Below are 26,894 nucleotides of genomic sequence, written 5' to 3'. Positions count from 1 at the left end.
AAAACCCTCAAGGGGGCCTCTGTGCTGCAGCTGGTGTGGAGATGAGGAACTTGCTTCCAGGTTTGAAGTGTCTCACATCAGTAACCTTTTTTTCTGGAATGTGAGAACACACAGCATCTGGATTTTCTCTTTGATTAAATTAGGTATGAATGGGCAGTATCCAAGGAAACAATTTAATGCAGTGGTAATAAAAAGACTGAAGCAAAACTCATAGAGCGCAAATTGCTATCAGCGTGTCGCTAACACTACATAGTACGGGTTGAAACTCAACCATAGTTCTAATCTTCCTGTATTTCTGTATATCACAGAGTCCAGGATGTGGAGAGCGGCAATGCCGAAGGCATCTGCAGAAGTCCTACTGTATCCCCGAGATCCAGGTCTGGTGTGCAAAGACCCCCCTCAGGTGTGTGGTTTGAGGTCCAGCTGGCCCACTTTGTAAACTGATAGTGGTGTCAGAATAGCAAGGTTGTCTGCAAATGACCTGTATTATTTTGCAGAATTTATTTTGGAGGGGTGATCATTCTAGCTTGTCTTATTTTGTGGGTTCTTCAAATTTCATATATCTTCGTAATGTGTCCAGATACTAGAATGCTTTATCTAGTTCTCGAGGCTGTGCTGAGTGATTGTTGCTCTAATCCTGATGCATACACTGAGTGGGTCACAGAGTAAGACTGCTTACTGTTCATCTTCTGCAGTCTCCTGTCCTCCAAGTGAGCATGTGTACGTGTCACTGAACGAGGTTGTGAAGCTGCAGTGTCCGGAAGTCTCCCGGCTCGCTGTCCGTCACTGGGAACGGCCCAATAGTCTCCTCTCCCCAAATCTCTACATTCAGCAGACTGATGGCAGCCTCTACTTCCTGGCAGCGCCGCCCACGCTGGGTCACTACAGTTGTTTCTCTGTGGAGAATGGATACCGACAGTGCCTGGCTGACTTCTTAGTGAGACAGCAGGCAAGTGCAACCTCCCGCGCTGTCATCCCTACCTCCACACAGAACAGGTCAACCACGACTCAAGTGGCGCTAAACAAAGTGACCCCAACCAGTCAAGGGACGCAGCCCGTGAGGGTGAGGACTATAACTACAGAGGTTGGACATGGTGCCAGAGGGCCAGAACTTACCACTGTTCAGGAAGTTATACAAGTTTCCACAACAGGGAGCAGAGACAGACACAGTGGACAGGACGACAGGAACCTGTCCTCTTTCAGGCAGCCCAGGCTGACAGAGACTGCTTCCATTGACGGAGAGCTGCTGTCAGTGACCAATGGCAAGACCTATTACTGGGAGCTGGTGGCAGTTACTGTCATGCTGGTGATGTCACTGTGTGTGCTGCTCATGGGTGCCCTCTATGCTCTGCGCCCCCATTGCCGCCACAGGATGGCGCCACAGGTCTGCCCTGGGACGGACTCAAATGTGGGCGGTGACCAGGAGCGAGACCCCCTCAGCCAGCCCACTGTCAGCGTGATGAAACCCAGTAAGCAGGGAATGGAAAAGCCCATGGCAGTGAGCAGCAGCATGCCAAGGGGCTCCAATGGGCACCTGCCGAACACCCCGATATAACCCAAGTGTGCCCGTAACCCCTGCTGTACCACTGAGTAAACTCACTGTGTGGAATGGACCTTGTGGACCTGCCGGCGATTAGAACTCAGGGGTCATGCATCGACTTCCTGGTCCACTGTACTTTTGACCTTGCTTGGAGGTGGTGAGCATGTGTTTTGTGCTCTTGTTTGGACACGGGGGCTAGTGATTGCGTATGACATCACTGGCCTCCTGCTGAAGAAGTCCATGCTTCCATTAAGGTCAAAGGTAGCAAAAAAGACAAGCATAGCCTTTTTACTTTCTTTTGCACTGTTAAATCACAAGACTCTATGCCACAGAGGACAGTTTTTTCCATTAGATTTGATATTTTTTATTTGCAATTATAAATAATTTTTTTGTTTATCAAGTTATTGTTAATGTTTTTAATTATTTAATTATGAAAAATCCCTTTTTTATATGTATTACAACAAAAAACAAGCTGTCATCACTTGAGATTGAGTTGATGGATTTTTCCCCCAGTGCATTGTGAACACATCCTGAATCATCTTAAATCCAATGCACATGCTGCAAGATTGCCAAATTCACATTTTGTGTCTATTTATATAGATAGAATGGTACTATGTGCAATTCACTCAGCCCACAGATGTATGGCATGCGTTGAAACCTTTGGTTCAGCGTAGTCCATAGCTGAATGAGATTAAAGTGAGATGGTTGTTTTGGACCAAAATCAATCTCTGAAAATGTCGGTACGTGTTTCGTCCTTGTTGGTACATGTCTCTCTAACTGCTTTTTCTAAGAATCTTATTTTTTTACAATGTGTATTTGACTTAAGTAAACTTAATAAAAATTTTTTCAAACAGCCAAAAAGCTCTGTTTTCATTGTTGTCAACACAGCCCACAGGACAAATGTGGAAATGCCACTATGATGACACAATGGTGCTTTGTAGTTGAATAAAGTGGGATTGAATAAGTAGGCAGAGCTAGGTGGTAGTATGGCGTTTAAGGACATGGATGTGAAACCTGATGGTTCACCAACGGGTGAGTCCTTGTACAGTTTATTTGACCTGGTATCCATTGTTCTATACTGTTACAATTGCTAAAGTGCTGGGTGCTCAAGTACACTGGGACCACAACCACATCACAAACACAACCGAGAACTCCCAAGTCTGTTAACTTGTTTTTAAATCCATCCACTATGTCACAATTAATTTAAAAAATTGCTAGATATCCCTCTTTTTTTTTTAATGGATTACATGTGAATTTCTCAGATAAAGCAGTACGGAATTAAAAATTCACTAAGACTTTATTACATTTTCATTAACTGCTGGTCTTATATTGAGTTGCAGGGTTCCAGAGCCTAACCTGGAAACAGTGGGTGTGATGCAGGACACTATTCCGTTACAGGGCTTTTATTAAGTTGAAACAATGTGCAACATTTGTTAGCATCTTGTGTTTTAGTTTGCGTTATTATGTATGCAGTCAGGTTATTTGTACCAGCAGCTGTCAGACTCAACAATCAATCCTTGTGCTGTAAGGTTGGTGACCTCCTAACAACCTCTTTCTTACTACACCTTACATCACCCTTCCCTCTGCTGTGTATAAATATGCTTGTTTGTTTTGTCTTGTGACTATGTATATACGTATTTCCTGTGTCTGTCTATGTTGTGTACTGTATGCTGCTGCAAATGACTGAAATTTCCTTTTGAATGTGATATTCATTCATTCATACAATAAAAGTAATTAAAGATCTTTTTTTTTTTTTTTTTTTTGCTGTGTATGTTCTCTTATAGTCTTGGATACAGCTACAATAAAAATATAGTCTAAGACCAACATCTTAAGTGTGAACTACATTCAAATAAAAGTGAGTGGGGGAAAAAAATGCATTGCTTTCAAAAATGACTTTCCAGTGGTGGTGAGTGTGAACCGAATAACAACATAGACATGTAGCCTTCTTCGTCTTGTGATTGTTCACCATCCTTGAAGAACACCAGAGAGGAGCTGTGAACACTGTGGAACCAAGTTGAATTTATGAAGTCCTACACTGTTTTACTGCCACTTAGAGGTTGGATGCAGAATCACAGGTGGCATTTGCTCTGCAGCAAAAATGTTTTGAAGGTAGCTGTTCAATTAAACATACAGAAATGTTGTCTTTGATAATATGTAGGTCATTCTTTTGTAGCATAAGTGTTGTGAACAGAAGAATGGTTATGGGTAATGTGGTGTGCCTGCTTGAAATCTGATTTTATAATACCTGTTGGAATGTTTTATCCCTTTTTTTCTGAAACATTTGTTATGGACACATCTTATGTTGGGAGTCCTGTCTCCAAAAAATCCTGTTGATGGACTAGTGATAATCTGTCCACTTCTATTAACTGGCATCCATGCTGTGAATTTGCAGTGCATGTTGTGTTTCATATGTTTGAAATGCAAATGCTACTTTGCAAACTTGCTGTGTCAAATGAATGTTTCTGAGTTTACGTTGTTGCAGCAAACTGCAGGAGCCTATTGGTTTACCCTTAAAGGTATTTTACCTTAATTGCAATAGCAGATGTGTGTTTTGTATTTATGTGTTGAAAATAGATTTCTTATTCTTATCAAGCAATTCAAATAATGGACTTGGTGGCATGACAAGTTGAATGGATGAGCGGAACTTTACTAGTAAGGCCATCAAGCTGCTGCTGTCAAAGCCTTTGTGCCACAAAAAAAAAAAAATCTGCTTTCCTTTCAAAATCTCCAGCACTATATGTTCACCCAGATGTGCAAACCCTTTACTGTGTTTCACTGCACTGTCAGGAGTAAGTGCATTGCCTGTGGATGAATACATGTCAACACTGAAAATAATACATTAGTTAAAATAGTGTATCATTATTGGTATTTCTCTCCATTGTATGTATATTTCTAATTTTTTCTTTCTATATTTCTATACATACATTCTATCCAAGCAATAACTTCCCTAAGTGGGTGTTCTCTGCTTTCTGCACCTGATTTGTCTCGGAAGTTAAATAACTACATAGATAATGTATTACTAGTATACAATATGGTTAACTGTCTTGTTTCTTTGTCTTATGCCTTTGTTCAGCGCTTTGTGTCACTGTGTGAGAAGAGCTTTACAAAAATTAATTGAATTGAAAATACATGTATTTGTGTTTACGGTTTTGGAGGGAAATATTGACACTGTCAGTATTGAAAAGATGGTTCTGCAGTGACGTCACTGGGGGGGTGCGGACAGCACCGGGTGACACCATCAGAGGGGGACACACCAGAATGACTGTCTATAAAATTTTTCTGCAGTGTATCAATAGAAATGTATTTTTTAAGAAAAATAACCCTGTAGTTATAAGAACAAAGACATTTTTCGTAATAAAGCCCATCTTAGGTGTATCAATATACCTACAAGACTAAAACAATACGCTCATTTACTTTTTGGAACTTCTAACGCGCTCCGCTCAGAGCTCTCATTAATACCCAATTACAGTGACGCTTCGAATCACGTGGGTTCGTCTGCATGCGCTACGAACACGCGCACTTGTTTCCGACCCTGCTGCTGTTGCAGTTGCCGATTTTATCGCATTTTCTGGTGTTTTCGCTACAATATTGTGGTAATTTGTATTTGTGAACCTGTGTCAATAAGTTTAAAATAAACATAATTTTGATGTAGTTCTTAAACGTTTTTACTTCGAATTCTATTTATTTATTGCCGAATTTTCACTTTACCTCGTCATGTGTGGCACGTCATGAGCTATGTAAATATAATGCAGTGTATTCATACGCACTGTATGTACTTTGGATAGACTAGAGGTGGGGGGGGCATTGACAGGTGTGTCACCGGCTAATGAAATAAAATTCTCATATAATGAAAGGACAGTGCTGGCAAGCGCGAGGGGCCGAATCAGGGCACTGCGGGGTCCCTCCCCACCACTGCGGCACTGAAGGGCTCCTCCCGCAGCGCAGCGCAGCGCCACCCAGCGCCACCCAGCGGCTGCTTTCTGTACTCCCGTTCCGCTGCAGCGCAGTGCGGAGAAGCGGACGGCCTCGACCACCTTCCCCCGAAGGAAGAGCGAAGGAGAGGAAGAAGAAGAAGAAGAAGAGAAGGAAGCGGAGCCGGTGTGCAGGTAAGTCAGGAAAATGGCCTCGCCGTGTCCTCCGTGTGAGCTGTGTGTGCGCGCTCCCGCGTCCTGTGCTGTGGGGACGCGATCCGACGTCCGCAGCAGGAGGGAGAGATGCTGACTGTCAGACTGAGACACTCTGGCTGAGACAGCTCAGTCCGTGTTTTCGGGGGAGAAGCCGCTGTGCTGGACATGACGCAGCGCTTTGTCTTACGGACTCGGGTGCGAGCATCATCGCATCCTTCATCTCCTTTCAGAGTGTCCTGGCTTAAAGAGACAGGGCGACAGTGAGAGTCGTTCCTCTGCAGTCCCTCTGCGTGTCCAGATGCAGGAGAAGGTCGGCTCCGCACCACACTATGTCTTCTGTCATCATTCTGAAAAATACACTGTTTCCAAGAGGGATGTAGGCTTTTCTCATGTGTGTTTTTCCCACTCTCACACTCTGAGGACAATTAAAGGACCTGTCTGAAGGACGGTGGACAGTTCTGTACATTCGGTGCCCCTCCATATAACGAAAAGGAGGTCATCGGTTGCCTTGTCCCTTTGCCCAGTTTTTCCACTTTAGTGTCGTTGTCCCCCCCATCACCGTGTGCCTCGTCTCCTCAGGCTGTCCTTTCTCCGGAGAGTCCACAGGAGGCGCTCCTCTCTGTCCATCCCCGCTGGTGTCTAGAATTGAGGCAGCAACATGGGCATCGAGTCTCAGGAGGCCACACCCACCAGCCACAGCCTGAGCCCTGCGCAGGTGCAGATGTTCCAGAGGGCCGAGCCCAAAACTCTAGGGGTAAGATGTGTCCCCCCCGGCTTTCAGGGGAGCTGCCAGTCCTGTTTATGTGTCCAGCTGCACTCGTGTCTTTGGTTATCTGTATTGTCCTCAATATTTCTGGACAAACACAAAACAGCATCAGCCATTGCCTCCTTCTCATCTAGAAAATCTGAGTGGAAAAAGGGGTGCATACTGCGGTAATGTTATGTTCTATTCTGGGCAGCAGGCTGCAGTAGTGCGCCAGTGGTTGTGGGTTTAAAGTCCTTGAAGATCACCTCTGCTGTGACCTTGACTGAGGCACATACTGAATAACTTAAATAAGCCATTTTCTGCCTGAGTGAACTCCCTTTTTCCTTCTTAGCAGACAGTTTTAGCTTAAACAAGAATTTCACTACTTTATACAACCCCACGTTTTCCATTTCCGCAGTTCAGGGGGTTATACCAGTGGCTTGATCCAGCAACCTACAGTTACAAGAGGTGTTTTCCCCAACTGCTGTGTTCTCTGCAGTGGGCCCATGTTAACAGGTTGTGGTTCATGTGAAGAGCCATGAGCTGATGTTGATTTTTGGCCACCACGAAAATAGTAACTCCAGAAACTTGTGTCCTTGGTGTTGAAAGGGGAGTGTCCACTGTTGCTCTGACAAGTCCATCCATTTGGTCTGTTTTTCTTCCAGCTTTTCTGAGTATTACAGCCTTTTTGAGAGATTCTGATCTTCTTAAGATTTGCCTGAAACACAATATCTTCACTCTTATCATTTGGGTTTTCAATTAAAAATTTTGGCTTGATTTGATCCTCTATCCATCTGTTTGTGTTCCTGGCTATCCCTGGTGTCCTCAAAACTCTCCTCCAGCGCCACAGTTCAAAGAAGTCCATGTCTAGTCCTTTCCTGTTTTTAAAAATCCAATCATCCATGTTTACAGACATGTCTATAATATTAGAGTACAGGGATTTGACCCTCGGCTACTGATGGCAAAAAAAAATCTTGTCAGGGCCAAGATCTCTTTCCAGTTGTGAGGGTCCCGTCACCCACTCAGCTCTCCCTCTGGAAAAGGGGCAGAGCCCACAGCCGCAGCCCCTGGGCGGGTACCGCAGGTACAGAGCTGTTTTCGCCTGCGTGCAAAAACTGCCAAATTGGACATTATTACTAATCACTTGTTTATAGTGACAAATTTATACAATATGACCCAAATATGGAGCACTGCAGGGTAAGACACGGTGGTGTAAGGTGCACTTTGTATTGTTTCATTACTATTTACTCTTTATTAGGTCACAGTGATTTAATTAATTGTATGGGGTTCATTTATGACTTATTCTTTTACTTCACACTATCTTAATTGTATGCCATTTCTTTACTCTCCCACTGAAATTGTTGAATGCAGGACACTGCTGTGTGAGAGACCCCCGGGTGGCCTGTAGATAAAGAACAATGTGCGGGGTGTATAAGGGACAGTGCAGAGGCTGCAGGTGTGGCCATCTACGATGGGTGACATCTGGGGGATTTTACAGAACTCTAATAAACCATTTTTAATCCTATTCATGCCTCATTATTGAGACTCTAAAGAATCTTGAATTGTCTGAAGGCATCAGTTCCAATGGATGCTACTACAGAGTGGGTTTTGAATCAGCAACCTTCAGGTTTCTGACCCATTTCCCTATCCACTTCACCACCTGCTACCTCATTTGCTGCTTTTGGGGTAATTAAGGCAAAAATGATGAAGTATCCTGGTCATCTCTGCCTTTCGCTCTTAGGCCATCCAGATCATCATTGCTGTACTGACCTTGTGCTTGAGTGTGACGCTGCTTCAACAGCAAATACACTTTTCTGCAGACATCAAAGTGCTCTGCGTGGTCTTTGGACAGGTGAGTAACACCAGAGTACCTGCACCACCAATGCATATAGAACTGTTAGGGAAAAAAGTATAAGGATCAGTTTAGACCTGTGGAAGAACATCTGGGGGAGTGCACTGTTCTCTTATTTATACCTTAGTGGGGGCAGTAAGAAGATGGTGAACTTCAGTCATGGCCTCTGGATGGCTTTCAGTGAGCTGTGTGCTTGTCCCTGCAGCTCATCCTCTCCGGAGCAGCATTTGTCCACGCCGGCAGGAGCCCATCTGTCTTCTGGGTGAGTTCTTACTGTCCCTGTGTCCACCAGTCGTGGTGGGAGGGGCCTCACTGGCATCGCTGGGGAAGCTGGGCAGAGAAGTCCATGCTGGGGAAGCTGGGCAGAGAAGTCCAGCCAGTGCTGGGGTGGCAACATCGCCAACAGCTGGACCCTGTGGTGCCCTACTTTCTGCAACAGAACATTCCCAGCTTGATGGAGATGTCCAGTCAGCTCATTTTTCACAGTCTGTTTGAGAAGTTAAAAAATTACAGGTGGTCCTCGACTTATGACATATGCAAATTACGACCACCCTGACATATGACAGACCACAAGCTTACAATTATTCACCCATTTATACAGCTGGGTACTTTTGCTGGGATATTTAGGGTAAGTACCTTGCTCAAGGGCAATACAGCTAAAGATGGGAATTGAACTTGAAACTTTTGGATCCAAAGGCAGTAGCTCTAACCACTACGCTTACAAGCATGTAACAAAACCATATCATACCATGCAGCACTCATGCATGTTTGCATGTTAATTGCTTATATGTACTTATGATTAATACAGTATAAGGGGGTTTGCAACTCACAACAAAATTATCGGAAGGGAACCGTGCTGTAAGATATGACTTTTTCTTTGAAACTTCCTCTAAGGCCAGCATCCTGGAGTCATCTTTTCACTACACTCTATAAATCTGTCATTTCACACAGTAATAGATATTTGCAACACTAGTAGTGATGTCTTGGCTATATTTTTTAAATTAGTTTAATGGTACCTTGATAAAAAAGTATTAATTCTTTCAAAATTCTTTCAAATTCTTTCAAATTCAAATTCTTTCAATTCTTTCAGAAACATGAACATTTCTGGGTGATGCCAAACTTTTGAACGCTACTGTATTTAAGTTGTGATCCAAGTGATCATTTTGATGTCTAGCAGGAAAAACACACTTTGCAACAAAGATTTAATTTGGTTGTTCATGCACATACAGTGTGTTTTTTTCCTGGGGGTTACAGACAACTTTTAGAGCTTTTTTTACTGACTCTGGGACACTACAAGATGATCCATAGGAAGGCTCTTTGACTCCACTGTATGACTGCCCCCCACAGGTGAAGGCCACTCTGGTGCTGCATCTGGTGAGCGCTGCCTTTACCACAGCGGCCATCGGGCTTCTGTCCAAACACCTGCCCTATCGGCAAGACGCATACCACTGTGAGCACTGCCTCAGGCTGGAGCACTACTCTGTGGTGAGTGCTGCTCAGGACATGGTTGGGGGAGGTCGTGGGGGTGTGGTTGGAGTGTGATCAGGGTGTGGTGGTTCAGGTGTGGCTGGGGTGTGATTGGGGTGGAGTGGTTAGGACATAGTTGAGGGGAGTGGTCTGGTCATGATCAGGTTTGTTGTTATTTTTGTATCACTTTAGTATAAATACATGTTAATTTTGGTTCGTATGCAGTTTTTCAAGCCTTTAAGTGAATGAAAATATACAAATTTGCCTGTTTTCCTGTTGGAAATAGGTAAATTTCAAAATATTGTCCTGGTCAAAAAAGCAAAGTTTGAAGGGAATAATAGGCATTTTCTATACTTTGTAGGCATAAGCAAATAGGAAATAACACTTACTACCCAGGAACAAAAATTGTGTTGCATAGTGCTATTATTATTCTTTTACTGAACATGCGCTCAAAACATTCTGCTCAAATACCCACTGTAGAACACACACACACACACCACTTGTCCCATACGGGGTCACAGGGAACTGGATCCTAACCCAGCAACTCAGGGCGTAAGGCTGGAGGGGGAGGGGACACACCCAGGACGGGACGCCAGTCTGTCACAAGGCACCCCAAGTGGGACTCAAACCCCAGACCCACCGGAGAGCAGGACCCGGTCCAACCCACTGCGCCACCCACTGTAGAACACATTGTAAAAAAGCTCACATGAATCGTATCAGTCCTGAAAAAATGTCATGGATGTCAGCAGGTTGTGTCCCATCAGGCCTGCTCAGACAACATGCTGGTCCCTTGTTTTAGTGTGGCTGCTGTTCTCGAACCCTCAAACCACTGCAGAAAAAATGCTCAGCTCTGTAAATAGTAATGAGTCACTTGAAGTGTAAAACCAACATTAATTCACCTAGGTCAATAATAATAATTATTATTGTAGTAATGTCTAGAGCATATGCGTTATTTTTCCCTAGTTAATAATAATAATAATAATAGTAATACACACACTCTCTGAAACCGCTTGTCCCGAGTGGGGTCATGTTGAGCCGGAGCCTAACTCAGCAACACAGGACACAAGGTTGGAGGGGGAGGGGACACACCCAGGACGGGATGTCAGTCTGCCGTAGAGCACCCCAAGTAGAACTCGAACCCCAGACCCGCCAGAGAGCAGGACCCCGCCAAACCCACTGTGCTACCACGCCCCCCTTAGCTTTGCACAATGTACATTAATTATCATTGGTTAATAATAGTAATTATAACAAGCTTTCCAGTATGTGCATTAATTTGGTGAATTATAATAACACTTATTCCCCCCGTGACATCCGTGTATTCTGCTCGCCCCACAGATGCTCATCGACGGAATCCTCGGCACTCTTATTCTGTTCCTGGTGCTCGAGCTGCTCATCTGCATCACAGCGCTGCTCTACGGGCTCAGTGCTCTGGCCAACGGATCTTTCCCGGTCAGTACTCGTCCCCTTTGTCTTCCTTCCCCTCAGTCTGTCCCACTGTGAGCTCTCAGAGCTCTGGTACATTGCGCTTAGCGCCTGCTGATAGCCTGCCGCAATATTTTTCAGAATGTCTCAGTAACTTCGTTCTGTATTTGTAGCAGATGGTCAGTTTCATTGTTTATTTGTAAAAATATGCTTTTACAATGTATTTTCTTACTAATTCTGGCATTTCAAGTGTGTGTTATATATGTCTACATGCTAACAGCTAATCCTTCTCCTCGCCTTTTTCCTGATGTTCCTCCTGCTTAGCTTGTTGTCGGCAGCCTCGTGGTGTCCAGACCTCAATCGCAGTCCACCGTGGTCCGTCCAGAGCCCCCTGCACAGCAGCCCCAGGTGTGGATTCCCCTCACATGATGGACCATGACGAGGGCATTTTGTTCTCCATTCATTCCGTGGCTTTGTGCTCTTCACCACGGGTCTGTTCTCCTCCTGTTTTGCTCCTCTTCTTCTACTCTCCTTCTGTTGTCCTCCTGTTCTTCTCTTATTTTCCTCCCGTTCTCCTTCTGTCCTCCACCTGTTCTTCTTCTGTGCTCAGGTGATCATCTCCAGCCCAGAGAGGGAACTAATGCCAGAACTGGCCACGCCAGTGGATGAGCCCCAGGTAGCGCCTGCCGACATGGAGGCGCAGCCATAAGGAGGGGGGGTCCTCAGCCACGGCTCAGCTCCTCCGGGTGATGGATGATGCCCATTACCGGTACCGGTAGTTTGCTGATAAATCCAAAAGTGGATCATGAATGTGTTTGAGGAACATGACATTATATTAAATTAAGTCTGATCAGATTCTGTCTTGCTGGAATCAGTGCTGAGGCTGAAACTAGATATGATCATGTGCAGTGTGTCATCTTCAGACGTACAGTAAACGCACCTCACCATACATGTCAACATCATTTTTTTGCATGTCATTTTGTCACTGTTTCCTGATTGGTTAATAATCTTTCCAAATTGCCTGCCATTTAATCAATTTAATTTAGGGACAAGCAAGGGATTTTTTTTCTCCACTGAGGAATATGGTGTCACGACACAAAATAGCCGTAATTAAATTAAACAGTGGGCTTTAACTAGCTTGAAATGGTAAAATCACGTCTGAGTTTTTACATGTTTCATCATGGACAAGTGTGATGCTCTGAAGTGCATGGAATGTACATTCTGGTGATAATAGTGCTGAATGTTGTCTGTACTTTCATCCTACTTGCACTGCGTGACTGTGGTGCCCTCAGCCTTGGCGCCCACTGCTGTAACGTCGCCATAACTGCTTGTGTGCTGTGATCATGTGGAATGTCCTTCTAGAAGAGCGTAACAAACAAGTAAGAAGTACATTGTTGTTCGAGCAAGTTGTCGGTGTGCTTGTGTTATTTATAGAAGAGTGTTACACTTTCTGATTAATTGGATAATAAATAAGACAAATACCTGAGATTTAGATAGTGCTTGGTCTCTATTTTTTTATTGCTTTACTGAAGCTGGGGGGGCACGGTGGTGCAGTGGGTTGGACTGGGTCCTGGTCTCCGGTAGGTCTGGGGTTCAAGTCCTGCTTGGGGTGCCTTGCGACAGACTGGCGTCCTGTCCTGTCCTGGGTGTGTCCCCTTTCTCCCTGTGTTGCTGGGTTAGGCTCGGGCTCTCTGCGACCCCTGCGTGGGACAAGTGGTTCAGACTGTGTGTGTGTTTACTGAAGCTTGGACTGAATCAGTTCCCTTTTTGAATAAAGACACTTTTTTTCCTGTCTTAAACCTTTTACATATATATGACAGCTTGTGCAATCCCTGTCAGAAGCTGAGCAACTACATACCAGTCCATTGTTTTCACTGTCCTCAGATGTCAGTGACAAATGTCACAAACATTTTTGGCTCCTCACATCAGATCACAATTATGAGAAGGTTAATTTTTTTCTCCACAATCCGTTATATGATCCCGGGATGACTTCAGGGATGGCCTGGAACTGAAATTTGGTATTTATGTAATCATTATGAAGGTTATTGGAGTCTCATGATTCATTCTTAGGATTGTGTTTATGGTGTTGTATGTGTGTTTGTTTTAGGTGGAATTTTAAAAAATTGTTAATTTCCATGGGGGTGTGGTGGCATGCCAGGTCTGGCCAAGGCCTGCTCTCTGCTGGCTCTGGGGCTTGAGACCCGCTTGGCGTGACCTGCGCGGGACTGGCATCCTATCCTCAGTGTGTCCCCTCCCCCCCAGCCTTGCACCCTGTGTTGCCCAGGGTTAGGCTCCGCTTCGCTGCCATCCTGCCTGGGACAAGTGGCTTCAGCCAATGTGTTTGTGAATTACAATATGAATTCGAATATTACCAAGAGCAGATGCTTTCATGGCTATTTTTTTTTCCATTCCATTCACAGGAATTTTAACTGAAGGTTTTTTCCTGGTTGGTGCTGGGAGGGACACTGCTATTTCACTCTTGAGGAAAGTACTTAATGAGCAGTGCTCCAGTAAAAATATCTAGCTGTTTTAATACTAAACTGTTATTTCACAAAATTTACTGCTCAAAGAGGGTGCAGTGGCACCGTGGGTTTGGCCTATGCCTCCTCTCTGGTGGGTCTGGGGTTTGAGTCCTGCTTGGGGTGCCCTGCAATGGACTGGCGTCCCGTCCTGGGTGTGTCCTCTCCCCCCTCCAGCCTTATGCCATGTGTTGCTGGGTCAGGCCCTGGCTTGCTGCAGCCCTGCTTGGGACAAGCACTTTCAGACTCTGTGTGTGTGTGTGTATACGTATATGTATGTACTTTCTGCTCTTTCTACTTCTGTTGTTGGGTGGCACAGCAAGTAGTACTGCTGTCTCACAGCGCCTGGGTGGGATGACAGGGCGTGGGTTCAATCCCCACTCAGTTTGTATGGAGTTTGCATGTTCTCCCTGTGTGTGTGGGTTTCCTCCCACAGTCCAAAAACATGCTGTTCATGTTCCCCCATAGTGTATGAGTGACACAGAGAGTGTGCTCCACTGGTGTATGGATGAGTGACCCATTGTAAGAAGTGTATCTAGCAGTGTAAGTCACTGTGGTGAATAAGGTGTGTAGGCTGGTAACACTTCATAGAGTTCATTGGAAGTTGCTTTGGAGAAAAGCATCTGCTAAATAAGTAAATGTAATAATGGAACTACTGAATTCATTTTGTAAATATCCTATAGTACAAATAAGCAACAATAAGTTTTGTGTAATATTCTGGCAACAGTTGTTAGGAAAATAAATTATGTAAATAGTAGCTACATATCAGAGCTCTTACTGATATGGATTTTGTGGACATGTCCTGATCAAGTGAAGTATGTGAACAGTTATGTTCAGCTGCCCCTAGAGCTTGAATGAAAGGTTCTTCAGTTTGACTAATTGGAAGATAATAGTAATTCCCTAATACTGCAGGGAGGAAAATGCTTTGGCCATAGAGCGACGGTGCGACAGACAAGTTGCATGAAGGTCATTAGAGGTCATTGCAGCCGGACAGGTCAAAAATGCAGTTTACACGTTTCTCAACATAACGTACCTGTGTTGAGTGTGTAAAGGAAGTTCTTGTAGGGCTGGACACGGTTGGGAACACACTGACACACCCCATTAATGCAACAGGCGTTCCTCCAAACGCTGGGAAATTATGGCTCTTTAATTGATTTGCTTTATGATACATAATCCTAAAAGAAAGTGTTTAAGCTTTGCTTTTTGTTGTGTGACGTTAGCACGCTCCTATATTTAGAAATGATAAAGGAAACAGCACAATGTACCTTTATGCCTTTTTCCTAAACCGTCGTTAGAACACAAATACTCAATGACGCGATATGTGACGAGAGACTCATGGAAGCGTCATATTGGTTTCCTCTTAAAACAATAAAAGTATAATAAAACAAAATTACCCATCATACTGTTAGCATCCTGTTTTTTCCTTTTCACCTGCAACTTGACATGCAACCCTTTTCCTCCATAATATGTTAAACATATGGGACTGGTTGAAGAATTTTTTTAAAAGTAATGTTGTACAGAGCACACAATACATTTGCAGAATTGGATTATTAATTTAATGATGACATAAATAAGGCCTATTGTTCTGGAATATGACTGATACAGCCCACTAAACATCGAATCCTGTTTGGTGGTCCTTGTGGCAAAATATTTGTGAGAAATTGTTGCATCTGGAATTTCTAATCCTAATTTCTGCACTCTGTGCATTAACAGTTCATACATTGATTCTGCTTTACATTTCTGATTTAATTGTTTTGTAAACATTTTATAGTTAAATTATTAAAAATTTCAGGCACAGAAAATTGTGCCATGTAAGTTTAAATGGAAGCAAATAAAATGTCGCAGTTATTTTTGATTAATCTTATTACTGTTTGCAAAGTTTGCAAAAGTTTTTACTGAAGCAATTAATTTGTGCTGTGTTACTGCACTCATTAAGTCAAGCTGCAATCAATGAGTTTTGTTCACAACATTGATTTTTTTTTTTTTCTGAAGTGAAACACTTTATTTCAGGATTCTCAGGTTAGGATGATGTCATGTTTATTAGTTTACTTTTTCACAAAATGGAAATGACAAGACAAGGAGATGTATTGGACTCCAGACATCAGAAAAGCAAATCAATTTCCCTTAATGCATATGTGGGTTGTGGGTGTTATATAATTCGAAGAGCATCTTCTCAGAGCATATCTCCATATGGGACTGATATATTCCAGCCAACCATCATCAACAACCACTTGTTCCGAGTAGGGTCGTGGCAAGCCAGAGCCTTGCCTGGCAACACAGGGCGCAAGGCCAAAGAGACACACCCAGGACAGGACGCCAGTCTGCCGCACAGCACCCTAAGCAGGACTCAAACCCCAGATCCTCCACACAGCAGGCACCGGTCAAACCCACTACACCCCTGCTCCCCCTTCTTTTACTTTTGCTAATATTTATTTTTCTTTTCAGTGTTTTGTTTGTATTAAACTTTTCAGTTCTTTCAGGTCCCAAAATAAGTCAGCTTTTAATTTTCCTTCCACTTCCTTCATGATTCTTTGCATTTTGTTTTTGTGCTTTTTTCGTAATCATACATTTATTATATGAAGCCCTATGGCCACGCCCACTCCTGACACCGGTGACTGCTGCACTACATGCACCTGAACCAAGTCACCAAGAGACACCTTTCAAAGAGAGATCTGGAAAAAAGTGAAAGGCTGGGGTGGGAGAGGTTATTGGAGGGGAAAAAAAACACAAACATACAAGCAAATATTGTGAAAACAGATCTTTGGTAATTGGTCCTATAGGATCACATAAGCAAACAGTGCTACTGAGTGGAGCACTGAACACTTGAGAGTATTCATGCGATTTTGACCCAACAACAGTGTTGGTGTGTTGCTGATGCAGACATGCCAGTACACACAGTATTAAAAACCTGTACCAGGTCTGATAAAAACACAAAAGCATAAAGTATGAAAACAGCTGAGATGGTTCTGCTTCCCTGTCACAACCGAGATTCAAGATTCAAGATTTTATTTGTCACATACACAGTTATGCACACATACAACCTGTAGTGAAATGTTAATCAAGTCAACTCTGTAGACTGTGCAAACAAGACAATGTATTTAAAAGAGAAATATATTTAAAAAAAGACAAGAAAAGAGAAAAAAGACAAGACTATAAGAGAAAAAAGAGAAAAAAAAATGTACAGGGTACTAAATTAAAACTAAAATGTAAAAAATTAAAATTAAGATTTAGAGAACAAAAAATGGGCAAGGTATTGAATGTGCATTAATAAAGTGTAATGTGCAGCGCTGATGAATAACACTATACCACCAGGGTCCTCAAAGTGCGGGATGTGTCCATGTTGAGGAGTCTGATGGCCCGAGGGAAGAAGCTCCTCTTGAGCCTCTCAGTTTTGGCCATCAGGCTACAGAAACGTCTGCCAGATTGCAGCAGGATCCCTGGGGAGATCCTGAATTTCCTCAGCTGTCTCAGGTGGTACAGCCGTTGCCTGGCTTTTTTCACCTGGGCTTGAGTGTGATGAGTCCAGGTCAGATCCTTGGATATGTGCACTCCAAGGTATTTCAAACTGCTTACTCTTCCTACTGGTGTCCCGCTGATCTTGAGTGGTCCTTGTAGGTCCTCTGCCGCCTCCTCCTGAAGTCGACAATCAGCTCCTTCGTTTTGTTGACATTCAGGGAGAGACAGTTTAATTGGCACCATGATATCAGTTTCTCCACTTCATCAAGGTAAGCTGCCTCGTTGTTGGAGATGAGGCCCAACACCACCGTATCATCGGCAAACTTGACGATAGAAGTGGTGCTATGGGAGCACACACAGTCATATGTCTAGAGAGAGAAAAGCAGAGGACTCAAAACACAACCCTGTGGCACTCCTGTACTCATAGTGATGATGTTGGACGTGGCCTAGCCCAATCTCACGACCTGAGGTCTGCCCAAAAGGAAGTCCAGGACCCAGTCACAGAGGGGGGGCATTTAGTCCGAGGTCCCTGAGCTTGGAGGCCAGTCTGTAGGGGTCTATAGTGTTAAAGGCAGAGCTATAATCTATAAACAGCAGCCTCACATAATTCCCCTTGTTGCTGTCAGTGTGAGTGAGAGTGGTGTGCAGGATGTGGGAGACGGCATCCTCAGTAGAAAGCGGTTCCCGATGTTTAAAAGCGTTCTACTGTCATAGTGTTTGTACAGTGACTGAATGCCCTAATTTCAAAATTTGTTGAACACCTTCCTAAATAAAAATGATAATGCGTTGTATATGAACTTCTCTTCACAATCTGCTTGGTTTTGATCTTGATCTTTGTTGTGCCCTACTGCACATCACTGCTTTTTGATGAATTATAAAACATTTAGCCGAACTGTAATGATATTTGTTTAACCGTTACTACTGAATGTCTGTGGTCTACGACATCAGTGACAAACCAGATATGCAATGATTTGGATGGTAAAATAATAGTTTTGTGATGTTCATTGTCACACACACACACACACTGTCTGAAACTACTCATCCCGAACAGGGTCGCGGTGAGCTGGAGCCTAACCCGGCAACACAGGGCACAAGGCTGGAGGGGGATGGGACACACCCAGGACGGCACACCAGTCTTGCGCAAGGCACCCCAAGCAGGACTCAAACCCCAGACCCACTGGAGAGCAGGCCCTGGCCAAACCAGCTGCACCACCACTCAGTTTTATAACTGAGCAATAAGAGAGCCCTTCCTAGTTAAATCCACTGTCAAATTTAATAGTAAAGGACAATTTCTTTAGTCTAAGTTCTTCATAGAAAATCCCTATAGGTATTTTATCTTATATTTAGTTTCATAATAGATGGGGAGTTGACGGATAAAAGTAATATGCAATACAGGTTGCTATCTATCTATCTATCTATCTATCTATCTATCTATCTATCTATCTATCTATCTATATGTCTGTGTAAATCTAACATTCAGTTGTCTTCACTCAGACGTATAAACTGACAGATGCCTTTTCCTCAGCTGAATATAGTTTAAAATAAGATAATGTTCAATGTACAAATGACAGACTTCTGTCACTTTCCCACTTGGTTTCTGACTGCTGCTTTATTCTATTTAGCTTCTGCAGTGATGAAAATGAGCTCCGGGTCCAGAGCTGTTTCTCGGCCCCTGAAGTTAGACACAGGACACGTTCCACGGCCAGACCTTGAAAGATGTCAAATAAGAATCTGTAAAACAAAAGAGGAATATCCCCTAGTGTGAGTGTGTCCAGTGTATCCAGTATGTTCGGTGTGCAGGGTGTCCAGTGAACCAATTCTACAGCTGATGGAAAACATGTAACAGCTGGAGAAGCAGTACGTGTCACTTCCTCACATATCAAGTTTAAAATTTGAAACACAACAGAACCCAAAACTGAACCCAAACCTGAACCCATAACTGAACACATAACTGACATTAGTGAGCCATGCTGACTTAGCCAGGAGCAAATAATATGTATGAAAACCTTGAATTGTGTTCAATGCTGGAATTAGTTTAGGTGAGAAAAGAAAGTTCTCATTTGAAACGTGGGCCACTTAGTGATGGACCAACTTGGGCATCTTCCTGGAGAAAATATTGTTTTCATACACACATTTTCTACTTACTCTTTCTAGGAACATTATACAATTTCCTTTGGGATAAGTAAAGTTCTCATTCATTCATTCATTCATTCATTCAAAAATAAATAATATTTGTTTATGGTGAAATGTACTTCACATCTAATAGTTTTGTGTTGGAGAGGCTAGCGATAAACGTGATGCTCTGTCGAACGATCGGCATTGCCACCCAGAAACACGATGAGGTGAGCAGTAGTCGGTCGACACAAAAGTAACGGCAGAAAAATTTACGTTTGTCGGTTAAATGCTACAGTTCATAAACAAATGGTTGAAAAGGACAAACACACTAATTTTGATTTCATTTATTCATGATACTCTTGCTTCTTTGCTACAGAAGCACATGCAGTCAAGCCCTTTCCACATTTATACACTTTCTAGTACTTTGGTTTGTGACCATGAATCTGTGTCGCTGGAGAAAAGTATGTGACTGAGCCTTTTTTGAATGAATTTATAATTGCATTAGGAGTCACGCAAATGGAGATAAGCTGAACACACTCATACTTCAAACTGGTGTGAAAGCTCCCCACCCTGGATGCACTTGCCAAATTACACATGAAAAATGACCCCATTAATATAAGAGGGCTGCAGCCCTGCTAATCCGTCAGACTCTCTTTCATGCTACATTGGTAAAAAAGCCTCAATTCATGCAGGGACAGTCGTTGTGACAGGATTTTCCAGAGGTCCGTTTCGAATTACGGATTTTCTTCATCCCTTTGAGCTGTTTCCCCATCTAACAGTGACTCACAATGGATTGTTGCTTGAGGATTACATCTTTCCTCTTGATAGCTGCAATTTCAGGTAAGCAAATATATATATGTATATTTGAACTGAGGCAGTTATATTTAATTTCTAATAGTTCTTTAACTTTGAATAAATGAATAATAATTTAGGTATTTTTAGTACTATTCTATGTTTTTTTCATTTAATACATTTTTAATTTAATGAATGTTTAGAATTTCATGGGATACTATTTTATCCCCTGATAAACAATTCAGTGCAACATGCTTTACAACTGAAGTCACATCATTACATGGCGAATCAATGAACTGCATACAGTAGTTGTTCATTTACACATTGTACATCGGTTCAGAAGGAAAGGAAGCTAAAACATTGTAAAAGTGAAAGAAGTTTTTTTGCTCCTTCAAAATTTGGGAGGTGATTCAGTTTCATATTATTCAGTCATTCTGTTGAAGGAGAGATGCTGTAGAACTACAGGACAATATATGGCTGTACTTATTAGTATCAATATTTCTACAATTATACTTGTCATGACCATTAGTTCCGTGTAACTTTTCCAAAGCAGTGCTCCATCTCAGCAAGTAGCACTTTTTATACCAAAGTAGGAACCTTTTACATGAATATGATAAATGAACTCATGAGACCAGATGCCTATTGAAGGAATCAGAGTGATTTTAGCGCAGTGATGAATAGGGGGCCTTCGGCTGGCCTAACCTGAGCCCCGTGTCCCACCAAGGGTTCAAGAGCCTGGGCACACCCTCACTCCCCCTTCACACACAATAATCTGGTACTCAGAATTTACTGGGGCTCACACTGAGTGCACACACACATCATCTGATCTACTTGTCCCAGTAGGGGTCGCAAGGAGCCGGAGCCTAACCCAGCAACACAAGGCATAAGGCTGGAGGGGGAGGGGACACACTCAGGACAGCACACCAATCTGTCACAAGGCACCCCAAGCAGGACTGGAACCCCAGACCTATGGGAGAGCAGGAACTGGTCCAACCCACTGTGCCACTACACCACCATGCCCCCCCCCACTGAATTCTACTCAGGAATTAATTTTTTTAAGGAACAAAAGCTTAATCTGTGAAAACAACACTGATTGGAGCAGTGATCTTGTTCATGTGAAGACACTGGGTGGGATCACATTACATTACCGTCTGATTTACACCTCAGTCTGCGGACCTTTAAGAATTCAGTCGACCAAAACTGAGTGCAGACAAACACACATTGTTTTTTCATAAAGTGCACTTCTGTGGCTTTGCATCCTTCATCCATGAAGTAAATGTCAACCTGTGGGCTTTCATCACATGGGTATTTGTCCACCAAAATCCTCAAAAACACAGAGATGCAACACTTTGCAATCCCATGAAATCTATTTCACCTGAAAACTGCCTTCATCCCAGCAAGGGTACTGTGCTCCTTCAGCTCTGGGCACTTGGTGGTTTCTACTCAGAATGGATCCAAAATCAGAGTTCCATCAGTTCTTAGTTTTGGGCCATATGTAGTGGAGTGACTTCCCTCCCTCCCTTAGAGCTGCTGAATCCTTCCTAACAGTTTCTACTGACCTCCTGACTGTGACATAAATGAGATCAAAACTTCAATAAACTTTTGTAAAGCCTGAGTTGCAAATTGTTTTTCAGAAAAGCATCTGTCAAATGAGTAAATATAAATGCAGAATTAGGCTCCTTTCCACTGACCTCTGCAATCTTTCCCAAAACAGGTGCCTTCTCAGCAAGTCTCCTGCCAGGTCTCCAACCCCAAGCTCTGGTTAGGCCGCAGAGGGAGACAGCAAAAACAGACAAGACTGCTTTCATGCTTGACATAAGAATCAAGAACCGTGAATTTACAGATGTTCTAAATGACCAGAATTCGCAAGCCTATAAAGACCTTCGGGCAGAAGTTACTGAAGTGGTAGGATTTTAACATAAATTATAGGTGGCATAACAGCTCTCAACAAATACCATAAAAAGATAACCCAATAAATGAACTAATGGCCTTACTGGATGTACTGAAGTAGTCCATTAAGCATTGTGTATTTTGGATAAGGAGGATACATTCAGTTGTCTCCAATGTTCAGCTTTGATCAAAATTTCTTAACGTCATTCTGTTTCATATCTTTCAGCTGAACAAGGCCTATGCCTGCTTCTTCTGTCCCACCAAGGAGTCTTATCTAGGTGTTGCTGAGATGTCCTTCAGGTACTAATTTATCATTTACCCAACATTATTACATTATTGACCATGGTAGCAAGTGCTGTTTGTTACATTGGAATTTATACAGGTCAGCTATACCATGTTCTACCATATTATACCTACTGTACACTGCACTGTTGCATTTCAGCACAGTGGATGTATTCTCAAGGATGTCTGGAGCACCAACCCTGCTGACCTGTAGCCCATCGCTATCTTAACACCACAGTACCACATTTTAGTTTTAACCATGATGAGGTGTAAATGGGGGCGGTGGCGCAGTGGCGTGGTGGGTTGGACTGGGTTGGACTGGGTCCTGCTCTCTGGTTAGTCTGGGGTTCAAGTCCTGCTTGGGGTGCCTTGTGACAGACTGGCATCCTGTCCTGGGTGTGTCCCCCCTCCAGCCTTATGCCCTGTGTTGCCAGGTTAGGCTCTAGCTCCCCATGACCCTGAATGGGACAAGTGGTTTCAGATGGTGAGATGTAAATGTATATCAAATCAGTGGTTTTGTTGGGAGTTTGATTTGTGGTAGTACAATAAATGTGTATAAAACCTCACCCTGTCTTCTGTGTTTATTCTGTTTCAGAAAAGGATCTGTGATCGCAGACTCGGTCCTGCTGTTTGACACGACAGTGATCAATGCTGCAGTGGTCAGGATTCTTTTTCTGGAGGCTCTTGGGAGCACTGAGACGGCAGGCCTTGAAATAGATAAGGACTTCGTTACCGGTAATTCTTCTTCCCTTTTTCGCTCTTTTAATGTGATTTCTGAGTTTCTGTAATTCTCAGTTTGGTCAAACGGGAATTAAGATATTATGAGTGACAAAGAAGAACAGAACTAAACATAAATATGAAGGCAAATCAGAACAATATTAGAACTCTGGTCAAATGCAAATAACTGCAGATACTTTTTGAAATAGCCTTGTATACTTAATTTATCAATTTACTTAATTTATTTAAAATATGTTAGATACATTATAAATGCATATATAACTAAATTATAACTTTTTTCTGAGCAGACAGTAGGGTTACAGTCCCTGTAACATCAGCGACCACCACTCAACCATCTACGACCTCTCAAGTTCTTTCAACACACACGACTCATCGGACTCAAAGCACAAAAGCCCATCATTTGAGCTCTTCATTTTCAAAATTCACTACTGCTTCCACAAAGAGCACTATTCTGTCAACTTATTCTAGTGGTTCAGCAACTACCACAACTAGCAATACTAGTAGTGAAACCAGTACGTCAGTTAGTACTCCACTGAAAAGTACTCCTGGCTTCACAAACAACACAACTAGTCTTCCAGAGACTACCAGAACCTCAGTGTCAACTGCCACAACATCAAGAAATTACACCAGCAAGAAATCAAGTCCTCCATTAAGGTATACAACCAAGGGACCTGCTGATCAAAGTACATCCAGCAGTCATAATGGTTCCACGATAACTTCAACCAGACCCACAAGTGGGCTGACAGCTCTGAAACAAAGCACTGGAGCACCTCACCCTCTCAGTGTCGTCACAAGTGGTGGTCCAGAAGGTCATAGCACGGTTCGTGTCACAACTTCAACTAGAAGACCCTTTTCAGACAGCCACAGTCCTTCAGTGAAAAAACCCAGTAGCGAACCCAGAATGACCATGAGCAGCTCAAGCGTCGGAGGAGGTGTCCCAGGCTGGGCCATTGCACTCTTAGTGCTAGCCTGTGTGATCCTGCTGCTTGTCATTGTGGTCCTCATCCTCGTGGTGAGTTTCCCCAAGGAAAGCTTTGCTGGTGAAAATCTGTCTCTATGGTGGCCCTTTACTAACCTCGCTCTATCTCATCTCCTCAGCTGTGGCGCTGGTGCTGTCACCGGGAAGAGCCAGGCTTTGTGTACGTGAGCGGGGAGCCAAACCCATACGGAAAGGCTAAGCAAGTGCCTCTGGGTCCCGAGGTCATGGCGAAGGAACCCAGCTTCAAGAACCTTGTAAGCTAACCATATGGGACCAGATTCATAGCAGCTGCTCATTACACAGCTGTGCATTCCAATTTTTTACTCCAGATATGTTAAACAATCCTTGGCAACAACTATTTTAACCATTTCCCTAAGTGGTCCTATAGAAAATAATTCTTCAAGCCAAAGTCCCATTTCTGAATTCAAATCCCAGTTCCAGAAAGGAAAAAGAATTCAGAATTATGAAAGTTATTCCTTTTGCACTTCAATAAAATATTGTACAGTCACACAGGCAAGAAAGTATAGCATTTTATACAAACTAATGGATATTCTCTGAGGCTGCTACTTGTTCAAATAAAACTGCAAGTTAAGGAGAAAAAATGGTAAAATTAAGTATTCTAGAGGGGGGGTGCGGTGGCACAGTGGGTTGGACCACAGTCCTGCTGTCCGGTGGGTCTGGGGTTCGAGTCCCGCTTGGGGTGCCTTGCGACGGACTGGCGTCCCGTCCTGGGTGTGTCCCCTCCCCCTCCGGCCTTACGCCCTGTGTTGCCGGGTAGGCTCCGGTTCCCCGCGACCCCGTATGGGACAAGCGGTTCTGAAGATGTGTGTGTGTGAAGTATTCTAAATCAAAACAGCTGGAAAAAAAATAGTATCTTTCTTTCAGATTAGGGCCCAACAATAATTACCAGCACAATACAATGTACTGTATGTGCCAGGGAATACTGTAAATATGGCAGGCCTTTTGTTAAAAAATATCTAAATTGTATGAAATCTAAAATCTAAATTATTTTAACTTTAGCAGCAAGAAACAGGAAAAGCAACAAAATATAATTTGAATTTAACATTGCTTTGTAAACACATTTATCTTAGTTCATGACTAACATTTTAGGGAATTCACAGATGGGTGTTAAACAAATTCATACCTTTAACAATATGTGATTTTGTCCTTTTATATCATTACCACCCATTGTACTGCCATGTTTGTTTAGTGATGTATATATATAAAAAAGAAAAATGAAAAAGGAGCTCAGCTTCAAGAACCTTGTAAGCTAAGCAGATGGGACCAGAGTCATAGCAGCTGCTCATTACACAGCTGTACATTTCAACCATTTATCATTTATCATTTATATTTTATTTATACTTCACACACATTTGTGTGTCTGTCTATGAAAAAGACAAATGAGAAAAGAAAGAAATACAAGCACAGCTGATCTTTGTGTCACATTTATTTAGTTATAAATTGTTCTATATTTCTCTATTGTAGGATGATGCGGAGAAACCCAAGAGAACTCGAAGTGGCTTCTATGTTGTGAACCCTGAATAATGTTTGCATTCTGGTATGTAAACTGAGCTCATTTCTTTTCTTTTTTTAAGAAAAGTCATAAGGAAATAGTACTTAAGAATCACTATGTTCAAAAAAAAATCATTGTTCATTTCGGAAAAAAGTTATATAATGGAATGGAGCACCTATCCCTAACTCTAACTCTAACCATAACACAAACCCTAACCCTAACCCTAATCTCTGTTCATCTTTGTGTTTACCATTTAAGTAAACGATGGTACTAAACAAGAAACTAGGGTTTTTCTGATTTTCATCAATTAATTTAGCGTAGTATTCGGATCTGGCATGAAAAAGTGCTTTTTCATTTTTTTTTAGACAATTGGACCAAGCTACATAATAAACGTTTAGTTGAAAGACATTTTAAATGTAGGCTCTAATTTACGACATTGATTCTAACTTTATTGCACGAGTTGATTCCTTGAACCATGGCAAGTTTCTTACAGTTCAAATAAGCTTTGTTTTTGGTGGAGCCACAGAATCTAAGGCGAATTTCACCATTGAATTATACTCAAAAACCATTTGATCAATATCTGCGCTAGTTCCAAAATCAGAGTTTCTAATGTAATCGATAATCTTAGCAGTAGTATTTTCATCAGTATGCTGCACGATTTTTGGTCTTACTGTTGTCAGATGGCACCGGCAGGTATAGATCAAAGATTAATAGGTAATTATCTGAAATAATCTTGTTTAAAGGAATAATATTTACATGATGAACATCTATGTCGTAGGTTATGATGAGATGAGTAGGACCGTTAACAACTTCTGTTAAACCGACGGAGTTTAAGAGAGACGTAAAACTGTTAGAGAGAATATCCGACGACACGTCTATATGAATATTAAAATCACCCATCAAAATGACTTCTGTCAGGAGTAATAACTAAATTGGATATACACACACACACACATTTTCAGAACCGCTTGTCCCATACGGGGTCACGGGGAACCGGAGCCTACCCAGTAACACAGGGCGTAAGGCCAGAGGGGGAGGGAACACACCCAGGACGGGACGCCAGTCCATCGCAAGGCACCCCAAGCAGGACTCGAACCCCAGACCCACCGGAAAGCAGGACCGTGGTCCAACCCGCTGCGCCACTGCACCCCCACTAAATTGGATATATAGTTACTAAATTCCTTGAAAAAGAGGAATACGGTCCAGGTGGATTATTCACAATGCTTAGTGGTAAATGTGCACTTGAAGAAAAACAAGAACCATCTTGCAAGCGTACAACAGTCGATTTGGAGATGAACTTGAAAATAATAAGGAAGTATGAAGGTGGACAAAGATTATGGTCTATAGCACGGGAACCAGGTTTAACTGTATCGACTATAAATACGATAGTGAAGGATGCTGAACGTATAAAGGAGCACGTGAAAGGAACAGCGAGCAAGAAAACAACAATATTAACG

The 26,894-nt window shown here is 42.8% G+C and overlaps 3 protein-coding genes across 4 annotated transcripts in view; all 3 read left to right on the top strand.

The window, feature by feature from the left end:
• Window positions 1–2,417, top strand: part of LOC108942467 (semaphorin-4A-like) — a 29,055-nt gene extending 26,638 nt beyond the window's left edge. The window contains exons 14-15 of the mRNA XM_029248031.1: window positions 309–403; window positions 696–2,417. Of these exons, the coding sequence (XP_029103864.1) occupies window positions 309–403; window positions 696–1,555 (955 nt within the window). The 3' untranslated portion in view covers window positions 1,556–2,417. The remainder of the gene's footprint in view (window positions 1–308; window positions 404–695) is intronic.
• Window positions 2,418–5,042: 2,625 nt separating this feature from the next.
• LOC108942476 (uncharacterized) lies at window positions 5,043–12,656 on the top strand. Of its 2 annotated transcripts, XM_018765876.1 has the most exons (9): window positions 5,043–5,133; window positions 5,543–5,646; window positions 6,247–6,421; window positions 8,154–8,264; window positions 8,470–8,526; window positions 9,612–9,749; window positions 11,067–11,180; window positions 11,478–11,561; window positions 11,764–12,656. In XM_018765876.1, exons 3-9 carry the CDS (start codon window positions 6,326–6,328, stop codon window positions 11,860–11,862), a joined length of 699 nt encoding a protein of 232 aa, XP_018621392.1. In that variant the 5' UTR covers window positions 5,043–5,133; window positions 5,543–5,646; window positions 6,247–6,325; the 3' UTR covers window positions 11,863–12,656. The 2 variants fall into 2 exon arrangements, 1 of the variants encoding a protein (XP_018621392.1); XR_001966713.1 differs by lacking the exons at window positions 5,043–5,133; window positions 11,764–12,656 and adding an exon at window positions 5,898–5,977 and having other exon boundaries at window positions 5,254–5,646; window positions 11,478–11,496.
• Window positions 12,657–21,719: 9,063 nt separating this feature from the next.
• LOC108942482 (putative protein TPRXL) lies at window positions 21,720–25,469 on the top strand. The gene is made up of 6 exons (XM_018765882.2): window positions 21,720–21,940; window positions 22,152–22,225; window positions 22,803–22,942; window positions 23,233–23,957; window positions 24,044–24,178; window positions 25,410–25,469. Exons 1-6 carry the CDS (start codon window positions 21,842–21,844, stop codon window positions 25,467–25,469), a joined length of 1,233 nt encoding a protein of 410 aa, XP_018621398.1. The 5' UTR covers window positions 21,720–21,841.
• Window positions 25,470–26,894: the final 1,425 nt, after the last annotated feature.

This window comes from Scleropages formosus, chromosome 23 (genome assembly GCF_900964775.1).
Source record: "Scleropages formosus chromosome 23, fSclFor1.1, whole genome shotgun sequence".
Classification (NCBI taxonomy): domain Eukaryota; kingdom Metazoa; phylum Chordata; class Actinopteri; order Osteoglossiformes; family Osteoglossidae; genus Scleropages; species Scleropages formosus.
Note: the sequence above shows the minus strand (reverse complement) of the source record. Positions and strands in the feature narration are given on the sequence as shown.